This window comes from Copidosoma floridanum, unplaced genomic scaffold, assembly GCF_036245765.1.
Source record: "Copidosoma floridanum isolate Cflo_tuat_1 unplaced genomic scaffold, Cflo_Japanese_pri ptg000032l, whole genome shotgun sequence".
NCBI classification, from domain to species: Eukaryota; Metazoa; Arthropoda; class Insecta; order Hymenoptera; family Encyrtidae; genus Copidosoma; species Copidosoma floridanum.
Window position 1 is genome coordinate 6,986,404 of NW_028321909.1, and position 24,663 is coordinate 7,011,066.

The 24,663-nt window shown below is 45.4% G+C and overlaps 1 protein-coding gene across 1 annotated transcript in view; it reads right to left on the bottom strand.

Moving 5' to 3' along the window:
- Positions 1–24,663, bottom strand: part of SoxN (SRY-box transcription factor soxNeuro) — a 106,419-nt gene that overhangs the window by 24,862 nt on the left and 56,894 nt on the right. The window contains exon 2 of the mRNA XM_014362771.2: positions 16,292–16,357. Within this exon, the coding sequence (XP_014218257.1) occupies positions 16,292–16,357 (66 nt within the window). The remainder of the gene's footprint in view (positions 1–16,291; positions 16,358–24,663) is intronic.

Consider the following 24,663-nt stretch of genomic DNA (forward strand, 5'->3'; position numbering starts at 1 on the left):
CGTGCACGACGCCTGTTGGTCAAATAAAACAAAGCCACGCGCGCGCTCGTGCCGAGGATGTACTCGAATGACAGCCGCGCGTCGATAATTTTCTTCTCTCGTTTTATTCATTTTTTTTTTTTTTCCTTATCTGGCGAGCGCATCGAGAGAGCTGGGTGTGGGCTTTAATTTCTCTGACAGACGCTGGGCCGCCTCTCTCTCTCTCTCTCTCTATCTCGACAGACCGAGTGGCTCCGGACGCTCAACGCGGCAGATCGAGAGACCCGAGAGCTGAATAACGAGAGTTGGGTAGAGTGTGGTCGAGCTTGCGGCTGGCTTGGATTTTACTTTTTCCTTCCCAGTGCTAACAACCGCAGAGCTGATACCACTTGTCAAGTTAAAACAAAACGGTACGTTATATAGAGATTTAAAAAACAACATTTTCATCGACTTTTTGGACGCAACGTCACCAAAGCCGCTCGCGGAGTAGCAAAACCGTGCAGATCGAGTGGATCGAAAAAGCGCGGGTACATGTACATTGAGGCTGGGCGCACGAGCCAAGGGGCGGCAGTGTCCGGCAACAACCCCCCCGTGGAGAGCGACTGGTGCTCTCTCCCCTCCGCCGGTTCTCGTCAAGATCAAAGGAACCGCTCGGCAAGCCGGAGACTTCATCATCGATACGCTGCTCCTCCACGCGTGTATATACATAGCCGAGCTCGATCGCAGCCGATAGATTAGACGGCTCGCTTGTGCCCCCCTGATGAACCCCAGGCTGGTCTTCTCGTGTCTCGTTTTTTTACGCCAGCCCCTGCTATCGTGCCCGCAGTGGTTTTGTCGTGTACACGCCGATGTCGCTCGCGCGCACAGTATACGCGTGTTTACCACCCCCCCCTGTCGTCAAATGTTGGGCATGGGTGTATTAATGGCTCGAGCATTAGCGGATGGTTTGGGCTCGATGATTAAATGTTGGGGGATGATGGCCCCGAGCGATCGGTTGCCGTGTGTACGCGTTGGTCGGGGCTTCGGTTATACGGTGAAAGAGCTAATAGCAGATTGGATTTGCCGCTGTGTATTAAATTGCGGTGGCACTTGTAGGGTTGAGGTATTTACTTTTTTTTTTTTTTTTTTTTTTTTCCGTTATTACGATTGAAATTGATTTTTTAACCGAGTTCGGAGTGGCTTTTACGCTCGGGTTGTCAAAGGGTTGTATGGTTAGAGGATTGATGATCAGTGCCATATTGATTGTTGTAGATTTTGGTGGATCGAGGTGTGGGAGATGCTCACCCGAAACAAAGAAAAGTATAAGAATTTTTTAGATAATTGAATAATAGTCGTTATATTTTCATACATAACGACAAACTACCACCTCGATGAAGGAAACTGATTGTGAGTGCCATCGGACGCATTTTTTTGTACAAAACATCAATAGCTGAATAAAAAATGAATTTGCAGCCGCATCTTTGTAATATCTGCAGCCTTTTTAAAAATGTATTGCATCGCCAAGACTTTAAGAAGGGATAAAACTACAATCAATGTCTCCTTTGCCATTGTAATCATTCATAGGGCTATAAAATAACGTTGAGTCACGAAAAAGTCGACTCATTCTTACGTTTTTCGTTCATCACTTTTCTTGCGATTGAAAAGCACGTAATCTTTCAGCCAACATTCCAATTGTTAATCTCAGAATCGTTTCACAAACGATTTCACGGTGATAACTCACATCTACCAACTGAAGTGTTGAGCCAGTACATATTGCCTTACACGCAAAGTTTCACCTAGTCCTTTGCCAGCCCCCTATCCTCACGATCTTCCGTACATGGCCTCGGGAAAATCCTCGATGGAACTTTGAGTACACGGCTCACAGCAGCCCCGAGGGGAGGGTTCAAGTTTCGGCAACAAATTGCTCGCCGCGCGTATCTCAGGCCGCCGGGCTTAACCCACCACCTGTATACATAGACAAGCACCGCGTGTGCACTCTCGTGTCTTTAGCGCGACGAGCCCCTATAGCGAGCCCAAGGAGATGGCGGTACCGGCGGGGCGCCACAGCCTTGAGTATAGGGTCGCAGCTTCATTAAGACAAAGGGGAAGCAAAGGATGAAGGGGGGCACGGCGAGAAAGACGTTTACACCTGTGTCGGGCCGACAGGTTGGCAGGGATGGGGAAGGAAGGCCGGGCTTTCCACTTGATTTCCTTTGGGAAAATGATTTTGCACTTCCTCGAGCAACGACTGCAGGTGACCAAGTTACGGCTGTAGCTTTCACGGGCGCTCCGTATAAGTGCGTTTGCCGAGTTGGCGACACGCGGTGCTTTGTGGGGCCTCAAAAAATTGCAACTCGGGTCGAGAGAGCGCGACAGGCCGAACTTTTTGTACTACCTGTAATGAAAAAAAAAAAAAAAGAAAAAAAGAAGGAAAGGTTAGAGATCAAACGGGTTTAGTTACGTGGGCACTGTAAAAATCGCCAAAGTTTTTCATCGCTTGGCTCGGTTCAACTCGGCGGGGGAGATTTAAGAAGGGTGGGGAAAAAAAAACGCCAAGTACAAGAAGCGGCTCCACTCGATGCTCCTCAAGTGCGGGCGATTGAACTTACTCTCCGAGTTTTGCGGTTCGACGAGGATTCCGCGATCTTTAAGTTTTCTTGCCCCAACCCCCTTTGCTCGAGGATTTGCTTCTGGCTGGTGTAGGGTAAACCGCGAGCACTCCTTCGCGCCTTTGGTGTCGAATGCACTCGTGGATGAAACGTTGGTGAGTTAATAATCGTGTGGGAAAACCATCCGAGAAAAATGTTTTCCCCAAATGAGATTTAGTTACCTCAAAATTAATTGAAAAAACAAGCCTTATTGGCTCCCCAGTTGGGAAAACAAAAAGTCACGGGAGCTAGATGGAACAGCCGGTACACGTAATTTTTAAACACCTAATGATCCTGTGATCACGGAAAACAATCGAGTCGAGGAAATGATTTTGGAAAATCGGTAGCGCATCGTCAGTAGCAAGATACAGCCAAGTGCCAAGATATCGCGCGGTACATTACAAAATTCAGTTCTCACCCGTGAGAAATCGGCGGCTTCGCTTTGGTTTTTTCCATCTTCTTGGAATTGAAACGTTACCAGGCTTAAATTAATGGATGAGTTTTTTCGTCGTACTGTCCGTACAGGTTTAGTACACACGATAATTACCACCTCGATCAGCTGAACCGAGGGAAAATTAAAAAAAAAAAAAAAAAAAAAAAAAAAAAAAAAAAAAAATAGACCTCCCCAAAAGTATTAAAAAAAAGTCAAGAGCAGAAAGGCCCGTTACTTGATAACCGATGAATTTCTCGGCCACGGATCGCTGGAATGCAGCTGCCGTCCCCTCCCACCTTCCCATAAAGTATTTTGCGCACGCGTGCGTCGAAAAAAAGAGAGAAGAGAAAAAAAAAGTCACAAAGGTGAGGAGGCGGATAAGAGAGTATATATATATAGCAGCTAGCCAATGATATTTCGACCGAGCGGCGGACCGTAGGGTCTTTGGTGTGGCCTCGACTGCCGGGTATATAGGAAGGAGACGAGCATATTCAAAATTGCGGCAGTAGAGCCTCGGCGATAATTCAACAACGCGTGTTTTTTGCAACGAGCCAACTTTTGTCATGTAAATGTGTCCTTTCGGATCCTCCTCGGACGGAGAAGCAACGATTGTCGAGTAATCAGAAAAGCAAATGCATCGGCGAAAACGCGCCAGCGGAGCAGAGACTGGTCGCCTAGAAACTGCACCGATGATTAAAGAAAAAACCCATGGGAACTAAGCACAGATCATCGCTAAACGCTCGAGCCCGACGCGTTAATTGCGCCTGAAAAGACCCGCCCACCCCCCGGCATTTTTCTCACCGATAACGATGCGCTGCCCAAAATTCTCATCTTTTGTGCCATTATTTGCGCGTGGACCGAAAAACTTTGCCATTCATTATCAGAGCTCCGAAAAGCGTGAGAACGAATGGCACACCACCGCGTTTCAACTCTCTATCCCAGAGAAACTTCAGGTAGCAGCTCTTGAACACGCACGGTTGTATTAATCGGCCGATTTAAAAAATAAAAATCGGCAAAGACGCGGGTCATGGTGCGCGAGATTCAAAAGAGGGTATATTTTGAGCGCAGTGTCGTTTCCCAAAAAAAAAAAAAAAAAAAAAAGTACTCGAATAAACTCTCCTGCACACAGAGAGTACAGCTGTGGAATATAATAAACGCTCCTCTTAACGCGGCTCGTAAAGTACGATGGGTCCGAGCGAAGCGTATATATGTATTGCATATGCGCGGGGGCAGAAGGAGGCGCCATCGGCACAGGGTTTCTTGTCCGAACCAATTATTCGGGCCTCCTGCCAAGTGTTTGGCACACACTCGGGCAGGCCAATTATTGCTTCGTCAAACACAACGAGCTAATATTAGCACTGCTCGGCGAACGAGCCAATGTGCGATCGGCGTATCGATCTCTCGGGCAACTCTCGGCGGCGACTAGTATACCCCTACCGGCAAATCGAGCGTGGAAATTGATAAATTGCGACTTCCTGGGCGTCTCTATACTCGGACCCACGCTCGCGTCATTCGCATGTAGGTGCATACGTGCGTGGACGCGCGTCAATTAGCCCCGCAATTTCCTGTCCCAGGAGCTTATATCGATGCTGCAGTCGGTATAGTCACGACGAAGGGTGAACTCTGTGCATCAGCGACGACACGAGGAGGAGGAGGAGGAGCGGGTGCGAGGAAGGCCGTGCTGCAGCCATCGGAAATTGGCCCGATGACATTGATTAAAAGCGTTTAGAGCTAACGGGTATGCGTGCATATACGCATATACCTATACACGGTGGCGCACGACGCGGTGGAAGCTCGTAATTATTAATCGGTGCGTGTGCCAGCGACGTCGGCAATACAGCGAATCTGTTTGTTGTTCGCGAGGGAAGTCGAGATACCAAAGGACGGTGCGGCTAGCATCAATCACCGCCGTGTTTTGTACGGAAAAAATGCCACCGATATTCCCTTTCGAGGAGACGAGAAAACTGCAGGTATACGTGTATACACGTGAATGTGCACGATACCTGCTCCCGGAGCGAAGGTGCGAATCGGCTCGTTTGTCCGATGACTCGGCCACTTTTCTCTTCTTCTCCCCCCCCCCTCCCTTTAACTATACCCGAGGCGTTTGAACTGTTCCGAATCCCATTCTAATGATCGTAGATGCGCGGGGGGAAACTGAAGCACTTAATTTGGACGGGAGAGCGAAGGGCAGCAGAGGCGGGGTCGCGCTGCCGAAGAGGATCGTTACGTAAGGAGGGGAAGGATCGGTAGCCCAGAGCTTGGGGATCCCTTTTTTTTTTGTTTTTTGTTTTCTCTGTTGCCGGCACTCTGGAGGTGTTGAATGTGACGCTTCCTGAAACTTTCGTTTCGCCCCGGAATCTTTTTTCTTTTCTTTTCTTTCAACCAAGAAAAGTCATCCAGTCGAGGCTCCTTTGAAGTTGTTTCGCATCCGGCTGTGTGCATGATTAATAAGAGGCTGCGGTTTCAAAGCTCAAGCAAAATAAATACACAGTCGAATCGGCAGGGAGGCAGTGATGAATTGCCCGTTCGCGTGTATAATGGGGTATTAATACACTTAGAGTCAGTAAAACGACGCAACAAACGTCAAAATGTGTACAGGTAATATATATACGTATATAGGGGGTAAGTATGTGACGGCGGAATGTAATTATTTTAAACGGGAGAGCAGAGCTCGATCTGTGTTTGCTGAGTGGTAAGCTTGAGATGGGGGTATAGGTGTGCACACGTACACAGAAGGTATGTGTAGGGGGGGATGGGAGGAAAAACGGGGCGAAAAAAGCATTTGCTCCTTCTTGCCTGTAACGGGAAAGGGCAAAGTGCCGGTGAGCTTTTAATTAAGCGCTCGAGTACTTTGGGCGGACGAATCGAGCGGGAACCTCCACTCGCGCTTGTTTGCTTTCCTTTCTTTTTTTTTTTTTCCTCCCTTGTCCTTGCGAAATCGAGTACTCGAGCGTTTTTTCTTCAACCGTGCACCTATTACCCAATGTGCCCAGCGTATCGGCACGTCTCGAGGCTCGCGGTGTTGCTTCGTCGAGGAGCATGGTATAGGAGGGCTTGTTATAATCTCAAGTTGATGGGGTTAATGAAACTGGATGAGGGATTGACTAATCGATGAAGATTCATTCATGCCAAAGCCTCGAATACATCGTGAAAAAAAAAGAAAAAAAAACATACATCTTACAACTTTAGACCGTTGTGAAACAGGTCAGTATTACCCTATGCTGATGACTTTGTCACAGTATTAACAGAAATAGTAGACTCGGACTTGGTCAAGGGCTGCTGGTATAGTGCGAAATCACCATCCATGGGATTATTCCTGAGTCGTGAGTCGAAATATTCAAAACAATGGGAAAACTTTCTATTACTTGGAAAATCGTTTTTTGTCACGTGTAATATACATATAAATCTATCAAGTACGAATAAATATTTGCATGGCTGTAAGGCATTCGTGTGATGCTCCAAAATCAAGTGTGAAAACAGTGTATGTAGTGACGAAACGCCATATGATTATAATCGAGACAGCATATAAACAGACGTGAAACATCATTAAATACAGTCACACCGCATAGTGACAGCGCAATTAGGGCCTCTCGCCATTAAATCCATTTCCGTGATGCATATGAATCAAACATCGGCAATCGAAGCGAAGGAAAAATCAAAACCAACCCCTCTCCATAAGCGTAGCACGATTACCTCGAAAATGACCGCATGAAAGCAAAGAAAGCGAGAACAATCGTAGCGTGTATCATTCGATTAAGTCCCGACGCACAACAGCCTCGGGCCGCTGAAATATTTATAGAATCGTTTATGAGCAGCACGCGCAAAGCCTCACTCGCGTATATGCCAGCGGTCGTGTGTACAGTCATCGCGCCGGATCCCCAGAGGCTTTGCTCGATGTTTACCCCCGTCGACGTATCCACATCACCCTTATTTTGCCTCTTCTTCCTCTCCTTTACCTCCCTCGCAGAACAACCCCCCCCCCTGATGAACGAGTATATAATACACCGTGTGCGAATAGTGTATTGTTACATCAGCGTCTCTTATTTTGTCAATTAATTTTTAGTTATTTATTTCTATAAATGGGAAAAAAATTAATGCTTCGCTCATGATTTTACTTGAAACGCGTCTTCATTTTTCGTTTCACCATGAACTTACTTGCAAGAGTTCTGTTTGAGAAAAAAAGTTGAAACTCCCATTGTTTAACTCGAGTATAGGGAAAAAAAATCACTTTCCACTGGCATGTACATCTCAAAATTAATGTTTTTTATTGACAAGTTTTTGTATGCTTGTAAAATATACAATTAATCTCTGAATTTTTAGTATTATCCAATCTCTCATGCAGAATCGCAAGTGAACTGGGGTAGAGCAATTTCTTTCGCAAGATTTACAAAATTTCGTCCTGGGGGCTCATATCGGCAAAACTATGTAAACGCAACTCCGATTGATTTAAAGAAGGATGTACACTATACTTATATTACCCACACGAAGCAAAAGAAGCTCCTATGTATATACATTTACGTAAAATCATGCGAATGAATAATAAAGATGGGACACGCACGGATATATTGCGCCCCTCCTCGAGGCGCATCGGGTAACGCTCGTCATCGCATCATCGGGGCCTACATGTGCTTATCTATTCTCAAATCACCAAAGACGAGCTACACACGCGTGCACGTCAGAGGCGTGCACATTCACTTAATGCGGAAAATCAATTGACCCGTCGTCGATTAAGCCATTAATCTTACGACGGGGCTCCCGCAGGAATAATAACCCGTTCATTTATTCATGAGCCATCGCGTTTATATTTTATTCATATATTTATGCCTCGGCTCGATCTATCATATACAATATATACGCGTACGTGTTCCAGGGATTACGCGCACCCCTAAAAATCAAGATGAAGGAACCTATCATTTTTTGTTTTTTTTTTTCCCCTAGCGATAATAATTTCCGATACATTATCATGACTGTAGATCGGATGAAACTTTTTTTCTTCCTTTGTCCGGATGAAAAAAAAAAAAGAAGAAAAATACTCCTGTACCCTATACGGTACACGAGGCTCGAGCTCGAACGGACTAATATTCGGTCCTAAACACAAGTGCCATTTGTCTGTCTGGTCCTCGGAGCGGACGGAAGTAATGAACCGGATCTAATATCGGCCAATCGAGAAACACTACCCAAGCAGCACACATATATGTATACACGCGGGACACGTCCCTTTTGCCGCATACCCGTGTTACAACCGCCACGCGCTCGCTGATGCTCTTTAGCCCTCCTCGAGAGGCTCGCCACGATACTCTAACGCTCTCTCGCCACTCCGTCATCGTCATCGGTACGTCGAGTGCGTTGGGCCCCCTTCCGCAAGGGTGTGGCCCGTATATGTATGGCTGACTCGCGTATTTTGGCACAGCTGTCCCGAGACGGTTTCGCGCGTGCGAGCCAACTCGAGGGTATGCCTGTCACCGCGAGACCCCCTCGTGGCGTGATCGCGACTGCAAGGAGATGGATGTGCTGACGATGCCGCGCTGTTGTTACGTTTTCGTTCTCGTCCTTCGTCCGAGAAGTATACGCGCCATGGAACTTTTCGAGTACAAGGCGTTTGCCTCGGAATGCACGAGACATCCCGTAGGTATGCGAGTAAATTAATGTGTAGTTACTCGAACACTTGCGCGATAACAAAGGATAATTTACTGCCGCATACAGGGGAGAGGCAGTACGAAATTGGCGATGTCCGTGACGCTTAATCCTTTTTCTCGATTGTCGATGCCGATTCGTCACGGCACGCACCGGGGGAGAGAACAAAGTGGAAAAACCCCCCCCTGACGCCCGAGTGTGCACGTGAATCGGAGCTGATGTTGCTGCCAATCCGAGTGTGCATCAAAAACGCATTTGCTTTTCACTTGCTGGGCCCTGTGTTTTGTCATACACACGCCAAGTGCTTGTTTGGGGAAAATCGGGGTCGTAGCTGTGCTCGATTTTCCACCTGCGCTGGGCGTGTGGTGCGTTACGAGAGGTATATGTGTGCGCTCTTGAAATCATACGGGTGCAGGGAAGAAAAAAAACAAGAATTTGATTTACAACACAACGCACGACGAGACGTTCCCATACACGCGAAGAGCCTCGTGATTTTCAATTTGACGATTCGCGAACAATGTCTCATCTTTGGCGCGGAGTTCATAAATATGCCGGAGAGGATGAAAGGGCTCCCTGCAAAACTATATCTGCCAATAGCAATAAATGGGTCTCGGGGAGTCACTTTTGTCGCCCTTCCTAGGCGTGAGCAAAAGAAAAATAAATAAATAAATGACCCGCCTAGAGCCGTCGGTTCTCGAGTAGAAAAACAACGACATACAAAACGCCCGAGAAGCTCGCATCAATTATACATGCGTATATACCATCGGCAGAAGCGCAGGCATTGGGGGACACGTTGTATATAGATATTTTCTCTTTTTGGCGAAACGCGTGAAATCGAAATGATTTTTTTTAATTAAAAACGCAGCTCGGGTGTATTATTTTTTTTATTTTTTCCTTCTTCTCCTCGTTCTCCTCCCTCGCGCGCCGCGCATAAATCCTCCTTCCGTGTATTATATATATATAAACGCACTGCGCGCAGTAGAATTTCTCGGAACGATAAAAGCCTAATTTATGCAAATCCCCACTGGGGCGCGAGCCTTTAAAAACTGGAAACCCCGAAGTGAGAGTCGCCTTCGGAGAATCTGTCGCGAGGCTCTCCGCGACGAATGATTGCCCAGGTCCTCCTTCCACGCTTCTCTTTCGCTCGGTTTGCCGATTTTTTTTTCTTTCTTTCTTCTTCTTTTCTCTTTCCCTTTCAGTTTCCCCGTCTGACGCTTATTAAGCCTGTGTAGCGGTGGTTGTTTTTGGGGCTTAATTTTCCAGAAAATTGAGTGTTTCCTGCTGATGTCCCCTCGGCGTGAGATTTTATCGCAAATTGCGAGCAGGAGGAGCATCTGTACGACTAATTTGGAGAAAGAAAAAAACACCAATAGCATTCTCGTTTAAAGAAACGGCCGGCGAAAAGATTCACACATCTTGCAAGCGAAATGAAAAAAAAAAAGTAGAGCGACAGCATCCAGATGTCCGAGCGTAAGTTCTTCCAAACGCGTCCATTTAAGATCCCAACAAAAGTGGCGAGGGGGAAGATGAATTCGCTCGATTTTCCGCTCGACTGAGCCGGGAAACTTTGAGAGAGTTCGCGCCTCCGGTCACGCCAAAGGGACAGGTCTGACGACAAAAATCCGTCTGTCCTCAGGTGAGGAAGACAAATTTCGACCCTCGCACGTCAACGATGAAGGCCCGTCAGTCAGTGGTCCAGCCCCCCCCCCCTCGAGCTGGTCTTTGTCGCCCTCTTCCCGCGACTCTCGCATTTCCTTCCTTCCTTTTTTTTCACTCTCTCCTCTCTGATCTCCGTGTCATTGTATGGGCGCGCCGCGCGTGCATAATCTCGTTACGACTTTGTTTCCCTACGCGTGCGCGGGGAGAAAACTGATTCTTTGGCCCCGCGCGACCGGTCGTTTCTGGCATGGGTATACCTACCGACTGGAGATTGTTTTTTAATTGGCTCATGCCCGGCTTTGTGCGTGTGAGGCCGAGTGGAGAAATGCTTGTCTTGCGTAGCTTCCTGCAGCACCGAAAGAAGAAGAGAATAAAAAAAAAAAGTCCTCTTTTCAATTAATGGGTAGTCTTTGCTTCCTCGGCTCTCTTGGTTAAGTTGCTCGAGACAAAATACCATTGTCATGTTGATGAGTTGCAGTGCACTGTCCGCGAAGTTGTACATGCCTTGTTGCATCCTTGCAGATAAATTTATTTGGACGGTGATTCGAGGACGGCTCGTTGGTCTTTGTTGAAACGTGGGTTTAGGTACTTATCCGCTATAAGTGTAATCTCGATTCAAAGAAACATCTTTTTTTTTTTTTTTTTTTTTTTTTTTTTGTACTGTAGACATTACTAATTGGCGGTGCACTTTATGGATTTCTGAATTATTCGACTTAGTAAACTATGGAAATGAGCATCTTAATTTGTTTTATGGTTCTTTGATGTTTCGAACAAAGTACCGAAAATATTTTCTTTTTTTTTTCTTTACATGCAACTTCAAGAGTAATAATTATACAAATGATTAAGTATGTGGTCCTCAACAATAATTATAAACATTTAATATTAACTATCCCATACGTGGTTGACAAGTAGCTCAGTCAACTAGATCGAGGTCAACAGTGAGTTGAAAGTTTCTTTAAATAAATAAATGATTAAATAAATATTAAAAATAATATTGTTACCTTTATTTTTTCTACATTTGTTCGTTTTCTTCTCTTTTTACGTATACTCTAAAAATAAAACCAAAGCAAAGGTCATTTATTCAACCATCGAGTGCAGTGGTGCCCTGGACGGTTTTTTATATACCTCCTTCCTCCACTGTGCCTTCGAATCCTCGGTTCCAAACGCGCACACTATTGTCCCTCCCCTTAGCCCTTTAAAAAAAACGGGGAAAAAATCGAAATCGAGTTCTATTAAAATCTGGTAATAAAGTTTTCAGAGAAGGGAAAATATCCGAACCGGAGGACGCGCGCAGTCGTTGCGTTGTAAAACGAGAAAAGGGTTGCTTCCCTCCGCTTTCCCGATGGATGCTGGTTTTTTTTTTTTTTTTTTCTTTTTTTTCTTTCTATTGTCCACTGGCGCGATCGATTCTTTTTCCTGGAAAAAATCTCAATGCAGGTCTGTAAAACTGCACGAAATTTGTTGCCCCGATTTTTTTCTTGTCCCCTCGATTCATGCCTTTACAAGAACGGAAATGGCTTTCCTACCAAGCGAAAGACAGAGATTTTACGTACGCAGTAAATATCCAACCCTAGAAATAATTAGCTTGTAATGTAGATACATCGTACTGTGACTAGAAAACAAATTTACCGTTCAAAGGATTTTTGCCAAAAAAAAAAGCAGTAAACATAAATCAGTGCATCCCTGGAAGAAGGGGGACATACGTATATACACAGGGGCGCAGAGCAACGACATTAATCGACATCCGATGATCACCCGGCCACTGCAGCTGCTCTCCTCGAAACTGCGGCTAATCGTTACGGCAGAGGAGACATCGGAGGGGAATGGCCGTCGTTACAATCGCGCGAAATCACCGTGAACGATTAATTACCGAAGCGTAGGCGCGCTCAGGAAAATTATCGGTGATGTTGTAGGGGGTGGAGGCAAAGATAGAGAGCAGCGAAGGGACAACGACTTCCTTCCTCCTCCCGGCGAACGGAGCGAGCGACGCGTGAGTAACTCAGTCAAGTAACTCGATGAATTTCCCGGGGACCCTATACTCTTCCTCCTTCTGATGATGTATATAGCAAGTACACGTCTCTCCCCGGGACTGATCACCAATAATGATTTACAGTTGTTTTTCCGATGGATTGTTTTTTAGTTAAAATTGTACGACCCGTGCGAGTCTTTATACGCATCACTGGAGGAAAAAAAAAGGAGGAAAACTTATGATCTGCCACACAAAACGCACTCGAGCCCCCGAGCGGGTGGAAAAGCTAGCGTCCGTAATTTTCCTTTCACTCGTCCCTCGTCATTATACATCCTCTCTATATTTTTCCCCGTAAAAGAAGAGGAAAAGAGACCGCCTCTCTCTCTCTCTCTCAAAGCTTATGTCATCATCTTTGACGCTGTCCCGTGGGCATTTACACGCCGATGGATATTAGCGTTACGCGAAAGAGAGAATTAAGGACCTTCCCTCTTTCACGGCCCGTTTGTGTCTCTACTCGACGAGCAGAAGATACATTCACCTTAATCGTTAGGCGTGAGTCCAACCGAAAGGAGTAATAAGCTTTGGGGTCAAAATGGAGGAATAAGAGATTTTCTGCGACTTTGACAATAAAAGCGTGTTTGCTGGAGCTGTTGGCCTACATATGGAATAGAAGGTTGTGATATTTTCAGAAAAACAATCGGAAGATTATAGTCGTATCTGTTTGGGAGGAGGAAACGCGGTCCATCCATTTCATGTCGGACATGAGAATGGCTGTGTCTATCTCCGGAAAAAAACACTTACGAGGATGGGAAAAACCATATTTTTCCGCGTCATCCTAACTTTCTACAACGCCCTGATAGTCTTTTTTACGACGTAAATATAGACGAGAGCATCAAAGACAGATGTTGTGTTTTTTTTTCTGGTCTTTTGGCGCAAAAGGAAAATACAGTGGGGGATGATATTATTTATTTTTTTTAAATATACAAAAATATTATCAACAACTTTAATTACTCTAAATGATCACTACATATACACGTGAAAATAAAAATGACATTAGGACTTGAAACTTTACAAGCCCGAGCTACTGACTCACGAAGACGAACAAATTTCCGAAGTATGTAAGTTAAACTATACTCTTTGTGCTTTTCTACTGTCGGACTTGATGTATCTCTTCATATTAAATGTACAATATAATTATGTACGAATACGATAAATGTACTGCACGAATCAACAGTACTCAATGAGTAACTGTACAATAAAGAAGAGAAAAGAAAATAATTAAAAGTACTCCGTATTAGGCGAGCTCACCTTTACCAAAACCTTGGAGATCCAAAAAATATGATCTCCTGGAGCTTAGCAAAGAAAGGGAGGGAAAGCCGGAAGTAAATCATGTGTTCCTTCACTGCAGCAGGAACCTCGTCACGCGTGCGTATGACAAACGAGGGAGACGCTCGTCATCGCCAAAAGTGACATCTGATAAGAGCCGTAATCGCACCAGGAAAGGATCATTCGTCTTTTGCTGATTTCCCAAAAAAAAAAAAAAAAAAAAAAAATTATCACCCCTCGGGGCTAAGATTATCTTGATCTTCGTGCAGGGGTCACTCGCGTGTGTGCCGGGAGACACAAGGAGGCACGAGAGTTATGACGGAACTCGTATCGATTGAAAAGAGAAAAAAAAAACTACAGTCGCGCTAATGGACCCTCTCTATGTGTGTTAGCAGGTTGCTCGATGATGGATGTATAGACAGGTTGCTTTTTTTCCCCATTTTATTCAATTTTCTATACTCGAAATCAACGGAAAAGCAACCTGTCCGTTGGTGTTATTCTTGTCGAACTAATCGAGCCCGACACCCCTCGATGATTAACGATGATTTTCTCTTTATTTTCCCACGAGTCAAACAATTATTCCCAAAAAACTGTTTCCGCAGGAAAAAAAAAAAAAAAAAAAAAAAGTCAAAGATCAAAGCGCTCCAGCATCACGCGTTTTTCCATCCCAACAGGCACGAAACCCTTTTTGGAGAGCAACCAAACGACAACAGAAAGCGAGCGAGCACATAAACGCACGAGGAAGGAAAGCCCACGCGCGCAAGTGGGAGTCTCGGCGAGGCGTCGGCGCGAGGCGTAAAAAAGTGACTCCCTCCGATTCCCGCTGCGAAGGGGTTATAAAATCGCAGCGCGCCACAGAAGCACTATGCATGTATGTGTAGGGCGGGTCGTATAAGAAAAAGAGAGAGGAGCGAAGGAACGGCAATAAATTACCCGGCGAGCGTGTAAGCGTGGTAGGGAGTAAGATGCTAAATGAGAGGAAAAACGAGGAGCAGGAGAAAAACACTGGGGGAGCGCAACGGGGACGGGTTGTTTTTTTTTTTTTTTTTTTTTTTTTTTTTTTTTTTTTTGGTCTCACCTTCGTACCGTACTCTTTTCTACACTGGAAGAAGGCGAGGGGAGGCTATTTGAAGGTGTGCGAAGAAAATGGCGAGAGGAAAATGAGTGCGCGTAATAATGGAACGACAATGGGTGAAAGTGTTTTGAGTGCACGCGCTTATAAGCACGTGGAGACTATACGTGTAATGTGTGATGGTTAAACTACCATTTTTGGCTTTAACTTTCGTCTCCACAAAAAAAAAAATAAAAAAATAAAAATATATATTTATAAAAATTTACCGGTGGGACCAAGAGAGTGTTTGCTACGTGTGATGGGCCTAATAAACAAAAGGTACTACAGGTTACCTAAAAATACTATGCAAAAGCTTGAGAACAAAAAAAAAAAAAAGATAGGCTACTAGAGCGGTAGGGCGCCAACAGAGTGCCAGGGTCACTCTGGCAGAGGGAACAGATGAAAGCCAGCAGCTCTTACTTATCGTATATACACGTAGGTACATCACAGTAGTCCTCCAGCTCCTCTCAATCCGAGTAACAACAAAAAGAGAGAGAGAGAGAGTACCAACACACGTGTGATGGCAAGTTATACCGCGGGATGCGCGAAACATGCTCGGACGAACGCGGGTGGTGGCGGGCGACAAAGAAAGACAGCCCTCGAGTTCTACTCCGTGAGTACATACATGCACGTGCATGCGCTATTCGCGACCCTTCAAATGACAATGCGATATTTTTTATTACTTTTTTTTTTTTTTTTTTTTTTTCATAAAGTCAAGTGGTTGTTCCACGCCCGAAGGAGGAAGAAATCAAGTGGCCCCTCTTTCATTCTCTTCATTTTTTCATTCTTCTCCGGCACCCGCGCCTTCCACTTTCCCTCACTTTCTGAGACCCAACAATTGTGGATGTGTGTCAAAGGCGACGAAAGCTCTTTTTTCTTTGGTCCGTGGCGAGTTCAAACGTGTACGTGACACTGGTTTAAACGAAAGAAATAAAACACCAAATGAAAATTGAAAATTCCACGAGCCAATTGAGGTGAACATCACTAACATCAGGTAAAATCAAAAGTTTCGAGTACCTCACGCACCCACTTCTGACGTATCACACCTCGTCATACTAGAACTTTACCACCAAGCTTTGACAAAAATATAAACAGAGGAAAAAAAAAAAATGGTAAAACCCCCTCGACGCACGTCACACGTGTGTGCACGACGTACTTACCTGGTGCGTATCAACGACTTTGACGCACCGAGAACGACGTGACGAGTGGCAAACTAACGAGGACCTGTTAAACTAATGAACTCACCGGGTGCACTTTTCGCGACACCCCAGTACACCCTCGTCTGATTTTTTGCAACCCTCTCGCATACTTTTTTTTTTTTTTTTTTTTTTTTTTTCGTCGCCCGAGTTTGCAGCAGACGCACGTCCAACACGTCCTTGGTCGAGTTATCCGGCGCGCGGGTACATGTAATCACGAGGTCAGGAATGTCAGGGTCTCTTAATTAAACGCAGTTTAGTACAGTTCACGGATGGAATGTGCAGTCATGGTATGTTTAATCGGTCAAAGGCATAAATGTGCAAATTGAGTTTTGTAAAATAAAATACAAAACTTACCACGATCGTATGGACTCGGAGTAGCAGCTCGTTTCGGGGTTCAACATTTTCCTATCGCTCTCCGGCCTGAAACAGACGGAAAGAAAAAAAAAAAAGGGAACAAATTAGAGTCAATCAAACCTTTGTTTCTTCACGGGAGGGGGCATCTATGAATATTTCAGCAATGAGCTTTACGCGTGTGGCGGGGGCACCATATCGAGAAGCGAATCGATGGCTTAAAATATTAACGTCCCTCCTCCAACAATGGGCCATAGCACCTCATTATCGGCCAATTAGCGCGCGCGTATCCGTCGCGATGTCAACCTGACGCGTCCTTCGTCATCGCCTCCTCGACGACTCGACCGACAAACGGATAAAAATGAAAATCCGAGGGACCGATAATCACAGCTGGCGGGAAAGGGCACGTCGGGGCATACGCGTAGAACGACGGGTATATCTGATGCGAGAGAAGCCACTCGACGCGCTCTCGTATCCAACGCAATAACGTGTACACGGGCAGCCGATCGATCTATCGGCTCTCTGCTGCTGGCCTTTTGTCGTGACATCAGGTACGCGTGAATTATCCATACTCGTAGGTGGTGATGTGGCCTCCCTCCCTTTGTACCCACACACGGTGTATTACGGGGTATAGGTACATCGGCGACGCGACAGTTTGCGCGTGTTTGTTTTAACAGGGAATGCTGTTGTTTATTACGTATTATTGGCAGTCCCCTGAAGCCCTGAATCGATTGTGCACGTATCGACGATCGATGACTTAGTTACCGTACCCGCATTATGCCGCACAGTTGTGCAACGTAGTTTACAAATATACATACTGTTGGTTGCTTCATACAACAAACGACATAGATATCTAGTATATATTATGTAATAAATTTTATTAATTCTCGTATACCAGCTACAAACTGATGATGAAATATACTGATAATTAAAAACCGTGATTCGTGCATCGTGTACACGTCCGTTAGTTGTAAGAAAAAAAAATTAGAGTAACGGTCGAAACTCTTGTACAAAAGGACACGTTTCGGGGGGAAAAAAAAAAGAACTCACCCTCAGATAGTGCAAACAATGGCTAAAATCACCGATAATCAGCATAGAGAAATACGAGAGGGAGGTACAATGACAAAACTACCACATAACAACCCTCAGCTGACCCTCTGAAGATCTACGGTGGTGATTCGTTTGTCGCGTGTATAATACCCACGGGACAAATTGAATGGGCGCGTCTCCGAAAAAACGGCCTCAAAACTCGCGAGCCGTGAAGAGATGCCGAACCTCGATATAATTGAACGAGACAATGAAGAAATAAAGCGTGACAAGCGATTATTTGTCAGTCGTACAGGTAAGCATAGACATATATATAGAGTCCGTGTAACATTGTAAACACGAGTACAGGGCAGGTACGCGTACAGAGTCTTTGCGTGTCGCGTGATTGGCCTTGACGATCTCGCTCGCCCGCAATGGGCAACGGGGTTGCGTGAGAACGTCAGGTTCAGGGGGCTCGTGTGTGTGTGTCGTGGCTGAAAAAAGGGGTGGCTTTGGACGACGAGTGCGAGGGCGGCATAGTTTGCGGTCGAGAGAGTCGATGGTGCTGTAATTTGATGAGGCTCCGAACGAGGGGTGCGGTGCCGTGGGGATTTGTCGGGGTATTTGATTTTTGCTTCATGGCCATTGATTTACACGATTGAAGTTTCGCAAACAGATTAGACGGAAGTTGGTTATTTTTTTACGCTTTGAAATTCACTTCAAATGGATTCGGAAAATCATCGATAGCTTGCGTGAAATTGACTCCGGGTGCACACGAGCTAAAACTACATCCCCACACGGTTGCGAAAATTTCAGCGATCAATTAAAGAGCTTTTACAGAGTCACGTTACAAATGTAGGCAAGTATAGCTGAATGGACTCCTATATGTGGAAAATCTTCCGGGAAAATAGCACACCGTAACCCCACAAAAACGCACACACGGACGCCTATGAAAAAAAAAAGTCCAAGCCACACGCGATGCAATTGAAAATCTCGGCGCACCCCATGACCTCCTCGTCATCGAGTGTTACAGGATTGGGTGTACGTGGGTATATTATATACGGGTGTCGTCGGCGAAAAAAAAATGAAATAAAATCACACATACCGACGTTGTAGACATACGATTGCGCTAGGGAGAGTCCTGCAACCATCGCGTACAACGCACGGCCAACCCCTCGAATTAGAGCGACGAGTGTTGGCAGAGGGGGCGAATTCCCATACTGTATGTATATATGTGTAGCTAGCACGCATGAATGCCTAATGCGGCCGGTAGTCGCCTGTGATTTCCACCCTCCCCAAAGACCTTTTGCGTGATGTGCCCTATGTGGGTATACATACGGTCACGGACACCCTCGCCTCCCCGTGTTCCCACATGCAGCGAGGGGGCCCCTTTTTCTCGTCCCCCCCCCCCACCCTCACCCCCTCCGTTGTGTGCACGGGGTGTTCGCATATTATATTGTGAGGCCCCTCTGATTTTTCGGTAGGTATCTAGTCCACGTGTACAATTTATGTACGTGTACCTGAGAGTGAACGTGTTGCTAGTTTCAGCTCATTATTGGCCCTCTTCCGAGTTATGGGACCGTCGCTTGCGATTAGCTCGTATAGGTACGTGGGAAGATCATGCAGGCGATCCATAGGGTATAGCGATTTAAGGGTGCATGGGACCCTTTTTTTTTATTTTCTTTTTATTCCAACGGAAACAGTCGAGCTTGTGAGTTTCCGATTTTTACACTGATAACTCGGCGTGCGCGTATCGTTATACGTTTAGTCCAAGATAATCAATAGTAACGATGACGCGGTGTCGAAACGGGAGCCGATATTCATCATTTGTCCCCTCGGACGGGCATCGGTTAAGGTATACATATCTACGTGGAAGTGCACATCACCGCGCGCCAATCAGTAATCGAGGGCCTTTCCGTCTTTGCAAAATCATCCCCGCGTTTAATTTTCTCGAGCAGAGGAGACCGATCGACTCTATGACTAATCGTTCGCTCGCGCCTACGGGAAGGGGGTCGATTTTTCTCGCGGGTTTGATACACGAAGAGCCTAAAATATGAAATGTGCTCGCAAAATAAAAAAAAAATGAAATAAAATAAAAAAAAAAAGGTGGATATGTAGAGGTGCGTGGCAGAGGCGCTGTGGTAAGTAACGACTTACGCGACCATTTGTCAGTGGTGACAGGCCAATCTCACCCTCGCGAGCGTGGGTGGTGATTTTTTTTTTTTTTTTTGAGTAATGGTTTTTCGCTTTACATGTACAAACGCGTGCTGTGTATGACACTCGCGTCGCCGTAACTCGAGGAAATCCAAGTCACCCTGTCTCACCTCGCATCACCTTTCGATATCGTAAATTAGGTGGAGACGATCGATTGGAAACTAATGGCGCACAGTTCGTTGCGGACTGTAGAGAACTTTTTGGTAGCATTGGCAGTGTACAGACAGAAAAGTTTTAAATTAACGTGCAGAGAATGATGTGGATCATCAAAAATTGTTTTTTTTTTGTTTTTGTTTTTTTTTTTAAATAAAATAATCCATGAAATTAGAATAATCAACATGCGGGGAAACGAGGTCACACTGTGCAAGTCCCGAAAAAAGTAGGAGGAGGAGGGGGAAGGAGAGGAGTAAATACAGTAATCAAGAAGATCCGACCGGCAAAGCGGACGTGAGGGCACAAATAAGGTAATAAAAGGGCAACAGCCTATTTGTATGTATACGTACAATATATATTTTATGCATCGCAAGTGTCCTCAATCAGCATGTAATATTATATTGCGACGCATATACATAGGTACAGGGAATTCATTTACAAACGAGTACACGGGCGTGTGTACATACAATTGTGACCGCGAGTATATTGCGGTATGGCGAGCGTACATTCAACGACAGAAGAGACGCGAGTTTAGCTTGTAATTTTCGTACGTGTATAGAGATACACGTCTTTGCCACACCAACTGGGCGTATAATGACTGTATTTACGGGAGGCGAAGGTCCAAGTTCCCACAACCTCAGCGTTAAATAATGTCGTCGTCGTATAGTCGCGCTTACGGTGGCATATGTCATGTTTTGCGTGCGCGACGCGATGACCGAGGGTCGTCCGAGGATTCGCGAGTAACCACTTGGACGTGTATATATGGAAATTACGTACAGGCCGAACGCAGCTGCGGAGTGCGATGGTATAGGGACACCGGGATTTTCGAAGCAAAGTATATCATTGGCGAAGTGGCAGGTGGATGCATACATATATATTTACGCTGTTGGATGACGAATATACCCCAGAGACCCTCGAAACGTTTGTTTGATCTAAATGGTTGACGTTTGGTCTGGTGTATTATATACCTGATTAAACAGGGAGAAATTAACAATTTAATACCCAAAGGGTTTCTCAAAATTTTTTGTTTTTTTGTTTTTTCTTTTTTTTATAACAATATAAAATGGTAGAGCAGCTGTCAGTAATCGAGGTGAGCATTGGACACGATAATCACACACGCGCGAAAAAATTCGACGCGAGGGGGGATCTCGAAAAGTCCGGCGCTCCGTTCCACGCGGTTTCGGCAGGTGCCTCCTCGCTCGGATTTCCCATAGCCCCGTCGTCATACACTCCGTATATATACGACATGCCGTCGGACGTTAATTAAGGCCCGGGCCTCTTTCTCCCCGAACGGGGCCGACTTCACCTGTGACGGCACACACGTAACGTACAACCCGTGCCGAGATTCCCATGGAAAAAGCCTCTACGTACATATATACACATGTGTGTGCATGTAACATATAGAGCTAAAGTCCCGCTCTCCCGTGTGCCACGGCATTTAAAACGATCGGGCTCCGTTCAATCGTATATATATACACACACGCCGCCCGTGTATGGGTGGTGGGTTTCGGCTATACATACGTAAGGTAAGTAAATAAGTAAGTACACACAGTATGACGCACAGTGGGAACCGAAATATGGGATTTCTCGCGTTCCTCTTTACTTTCTCACGTGAGCGTGTACAGTTTGCCGTGTTATCTGACGAGGTATAAGGCTCGGGTGTATTAATTTTCCCTCGCAAATTGTGCGCTTGTATGTATTTGTATATTTCTCTTGTTCAATCGCGTCAATACTAATTCAACAAAAATCCACGGCTCCTCTCCAATCGTGTTCTATTTTTCAGCCGAAGATCAAAATGTATACTACGCCTCGGATAGTGGCAAGTCATAACTCTAGCGGGCATTCCGCGAGTGAGTCATCCGATCTACATATCCATTTCTCAGCTCATCACTCTCAAAAGGGTCGTTGTTTATTTTTTTTTTTTTTCCCCCGCGGATCGAGGCGCGTGAAACGCGCGCACACCTATATAAAACCAAAGTGTGGGGTGCGCGGCGAGTCGATGAAGACCAAAGACTCGCGGCTGACTAATGACCCTCGCCTTTAAACGAAAGGAATATATCGCCCCCCCATGGTCGTCGTATTGTAAAACCTACCGCGCGTAGCGGCGACTAGCCCTAAACAAGAGAGACGACCAAAGCTCCATTATGGGCCGACCGACTTGAGCCGTGAATTAAGAGTATATACCCCCGCGTGATTAAAGGGGCGATTTATTATCCACGCGCAGCCTCGGGTGCGATCCGTCAAACTCTGCTCGGTGATTTGCCCCGTGTATGGACGGATGGATCCACTCAACGCGCCTTTGACTTCCTTTTTTATTTATTTTCATTAATATTGTTATTATTGTGCCAGGAATTGTAGCGAGGTCGAGGTCACTTGGGTATTTTTGATAATCGCCGACACTCGGGACTGCGGGTACTTTTTACTTTCCGAGTCTTGTTGCTTCGTTCATTTTTCAACCTCCCGTTTTTAGGATGGTATTACTTTTTAATATACTAATCGATGGACGTAGCAAAAATATGACACGATGAAGATGTGAAGAGTGCTGCAATCGACATTGCCATCGTAATTACTATAGTAAAAATAATGCCATCATTCAACCGGTTCATGAATCTCGACCAGCTTCCTCCCAAGAACCGAGTCTCCCCTGCACGTTTTTAACGAGTTTTCCGACGTGTACCTAAATCAGCTGGGGCGACACACAAGACAAGAGATCTCGCATAATACGCGCATAAATATGCACCGATCCAACAACTGTTGGAGGTACGTACAGCATATACGTACACGCGCGCGCAAACAGAAAGAGATGTAGAAAAGCGCGGGGGGGAGGGTAGGCAATCACCGCGCGATCGTCAGGACGTAATCAGCGCGCGAGTCCGGCTGGAGGCTCCGCGCCCTTCCGCTTCCTGTGTTCCGGTAGGCTTGTCCACACACACACACACGCCACAGAGACCCAACTCGGCGCCGCTTCCGGCTTGTGCAGGTACGTATACGTGGGATACACGCTCAGCCGAGCGACATGATGCCCCCCAGCGGCGGAGCGAGGGGCGACCCCCACGAGAGGAGACGCGCGCCGCAGACCCCCCGCTGATTTTTATCATCGGCCGACGCATTTTTTTTTTTTTTTTTTTTCTTGCTTTCTCTCCCGTCGATGCTGCTCTCGATAGGAAAGTTCGGAGATACGGCTCGCGTGTAACTGAGGGGACGTGGTTTTTCATCTCGGAAGAGCTCTGCTCATAGGTTTTTTCGACAATGATGGTACATTGAGTGAAAATTGTCGGGATGACAAGTTTTGCCGCCATTGAAACATAATATAGCGCATTGGCAATTAAAAAAAAAAAAAAAAAAGAAAAAAAAAAGAAAAAAACAATTTAGACAGTATACAAGTATAGTAAAAATGAACCGATTTTTTCGGCCCGTCATCCTTCTCGAAAAATGTCTCAATCCATGACGAGCGATTCAATCAACAGTAAGCACTTGCACACACTATAACGCTCCAAGGTAAAAAAAAAAAAAAAAGCTGCAGTAGTAAAATTTCTTTTTGTAGTAGTAGAGCGTCTAACTGCAGCGCCGTACCTGGAAATCCGGTTCCAACGTGGGACTTCCGGGGAGGCTCGTATATACCATCGCCTGTATATGTATAATAACAACAGCAACGTGTATAGTATACGTATACTCTATATATAATGCACCGTTCCAGATTCCGTCAGATAGAACCGATAGGCCGAATATCTCTCGCTTTTACCGAGCGACAGAAAAAAAAAAAGCATCACCCATCAACGACGCGATATATAGGCCTGATTTGGCCTGGTAGGTAGTATTACCCTACGCCTCTTTGCTCTCCCTTTTTCGGCTCCACTGCAAAATGGCTGTATTATAGGTACACATGCCCAACCGTTTGCTAGGTTTTTTTTTTTTTTTTTTTTTTTTTTTTTTTTGCTAAGCCCGTCTTTCTCACCTCTTTATCGCTGCGGATTCATCTCCCGAGTCCGATATGCCACTCTGGTCTCGTCATCGATTCGAATTAATTTTGTTTTTCGGTACCAGCTCGCGGGGTGGGTATACATAGGATGAAGGGAACCCGTACGGGGATTAGCATGATTTTCGAGGTGATAAGCTCTCCCGGCTCATTTTCAATCCTACAGGCTCGTTATTATTCATAGGTTATTATCTTCTTTTCTACGTTTTTTTCTATAATAAAAAAAAATAAAAAAAATAAAAAATAACATCAATAGGCGTGGATACAGTCACAAGTAAGTTAAAATGCCATTTAGTTAGCGACGCGTGAATAGAAAGGTTCGTCATTCCGCTTGGATCATCAACACTATTCTTGTACGTTTTAGGGCTAGGCTGGTACATCCATACATACATATAATATATACGTTCATGCTAGCCGGAACTACGGCTTTGCCAGTACACGCAATACCCATACGCGATGTATAGTTGTCATTTCCGCAGGTATAGGTATATATTATGGTCCACTTAAAGTTTTTCGTCGACACAAAGAGAGTATAATATATCCATTTCGTACATCATACTGTTTCAAGTGCAATCTAACACGTACGGATAGGTACATTTGAGGATTATGTAAATACAACACTCGGTGTGGTGCATCTATTCCCCCATCACAATTTGTGCACCTCGTACGTGTAAGTGTATACTTTCGACGGCAACTCTTCTTCTTTCCCTAAACAAACAAGGACACGCGTCGTCTGGTGTTGGTATACAGATGCGTAGAGAGGCACCAGGATGTAATTGATGATTTTTCATTCCAGCTCAAGTGTCATTTTGTATGTAGCATATATATATCGTAGGTATCGAGAACGAATCGATATTATATATACCCGGATGGTTCAATGCAAAACGCGTATATATGTATTACCAATGATGTATCACGAAAGCCACAAACGTCAAACACACACTCGCACCTATTTTGACGATTCCGCGCTGGTGACTATTTTACACTCAATAGTCAGCCAACAGAT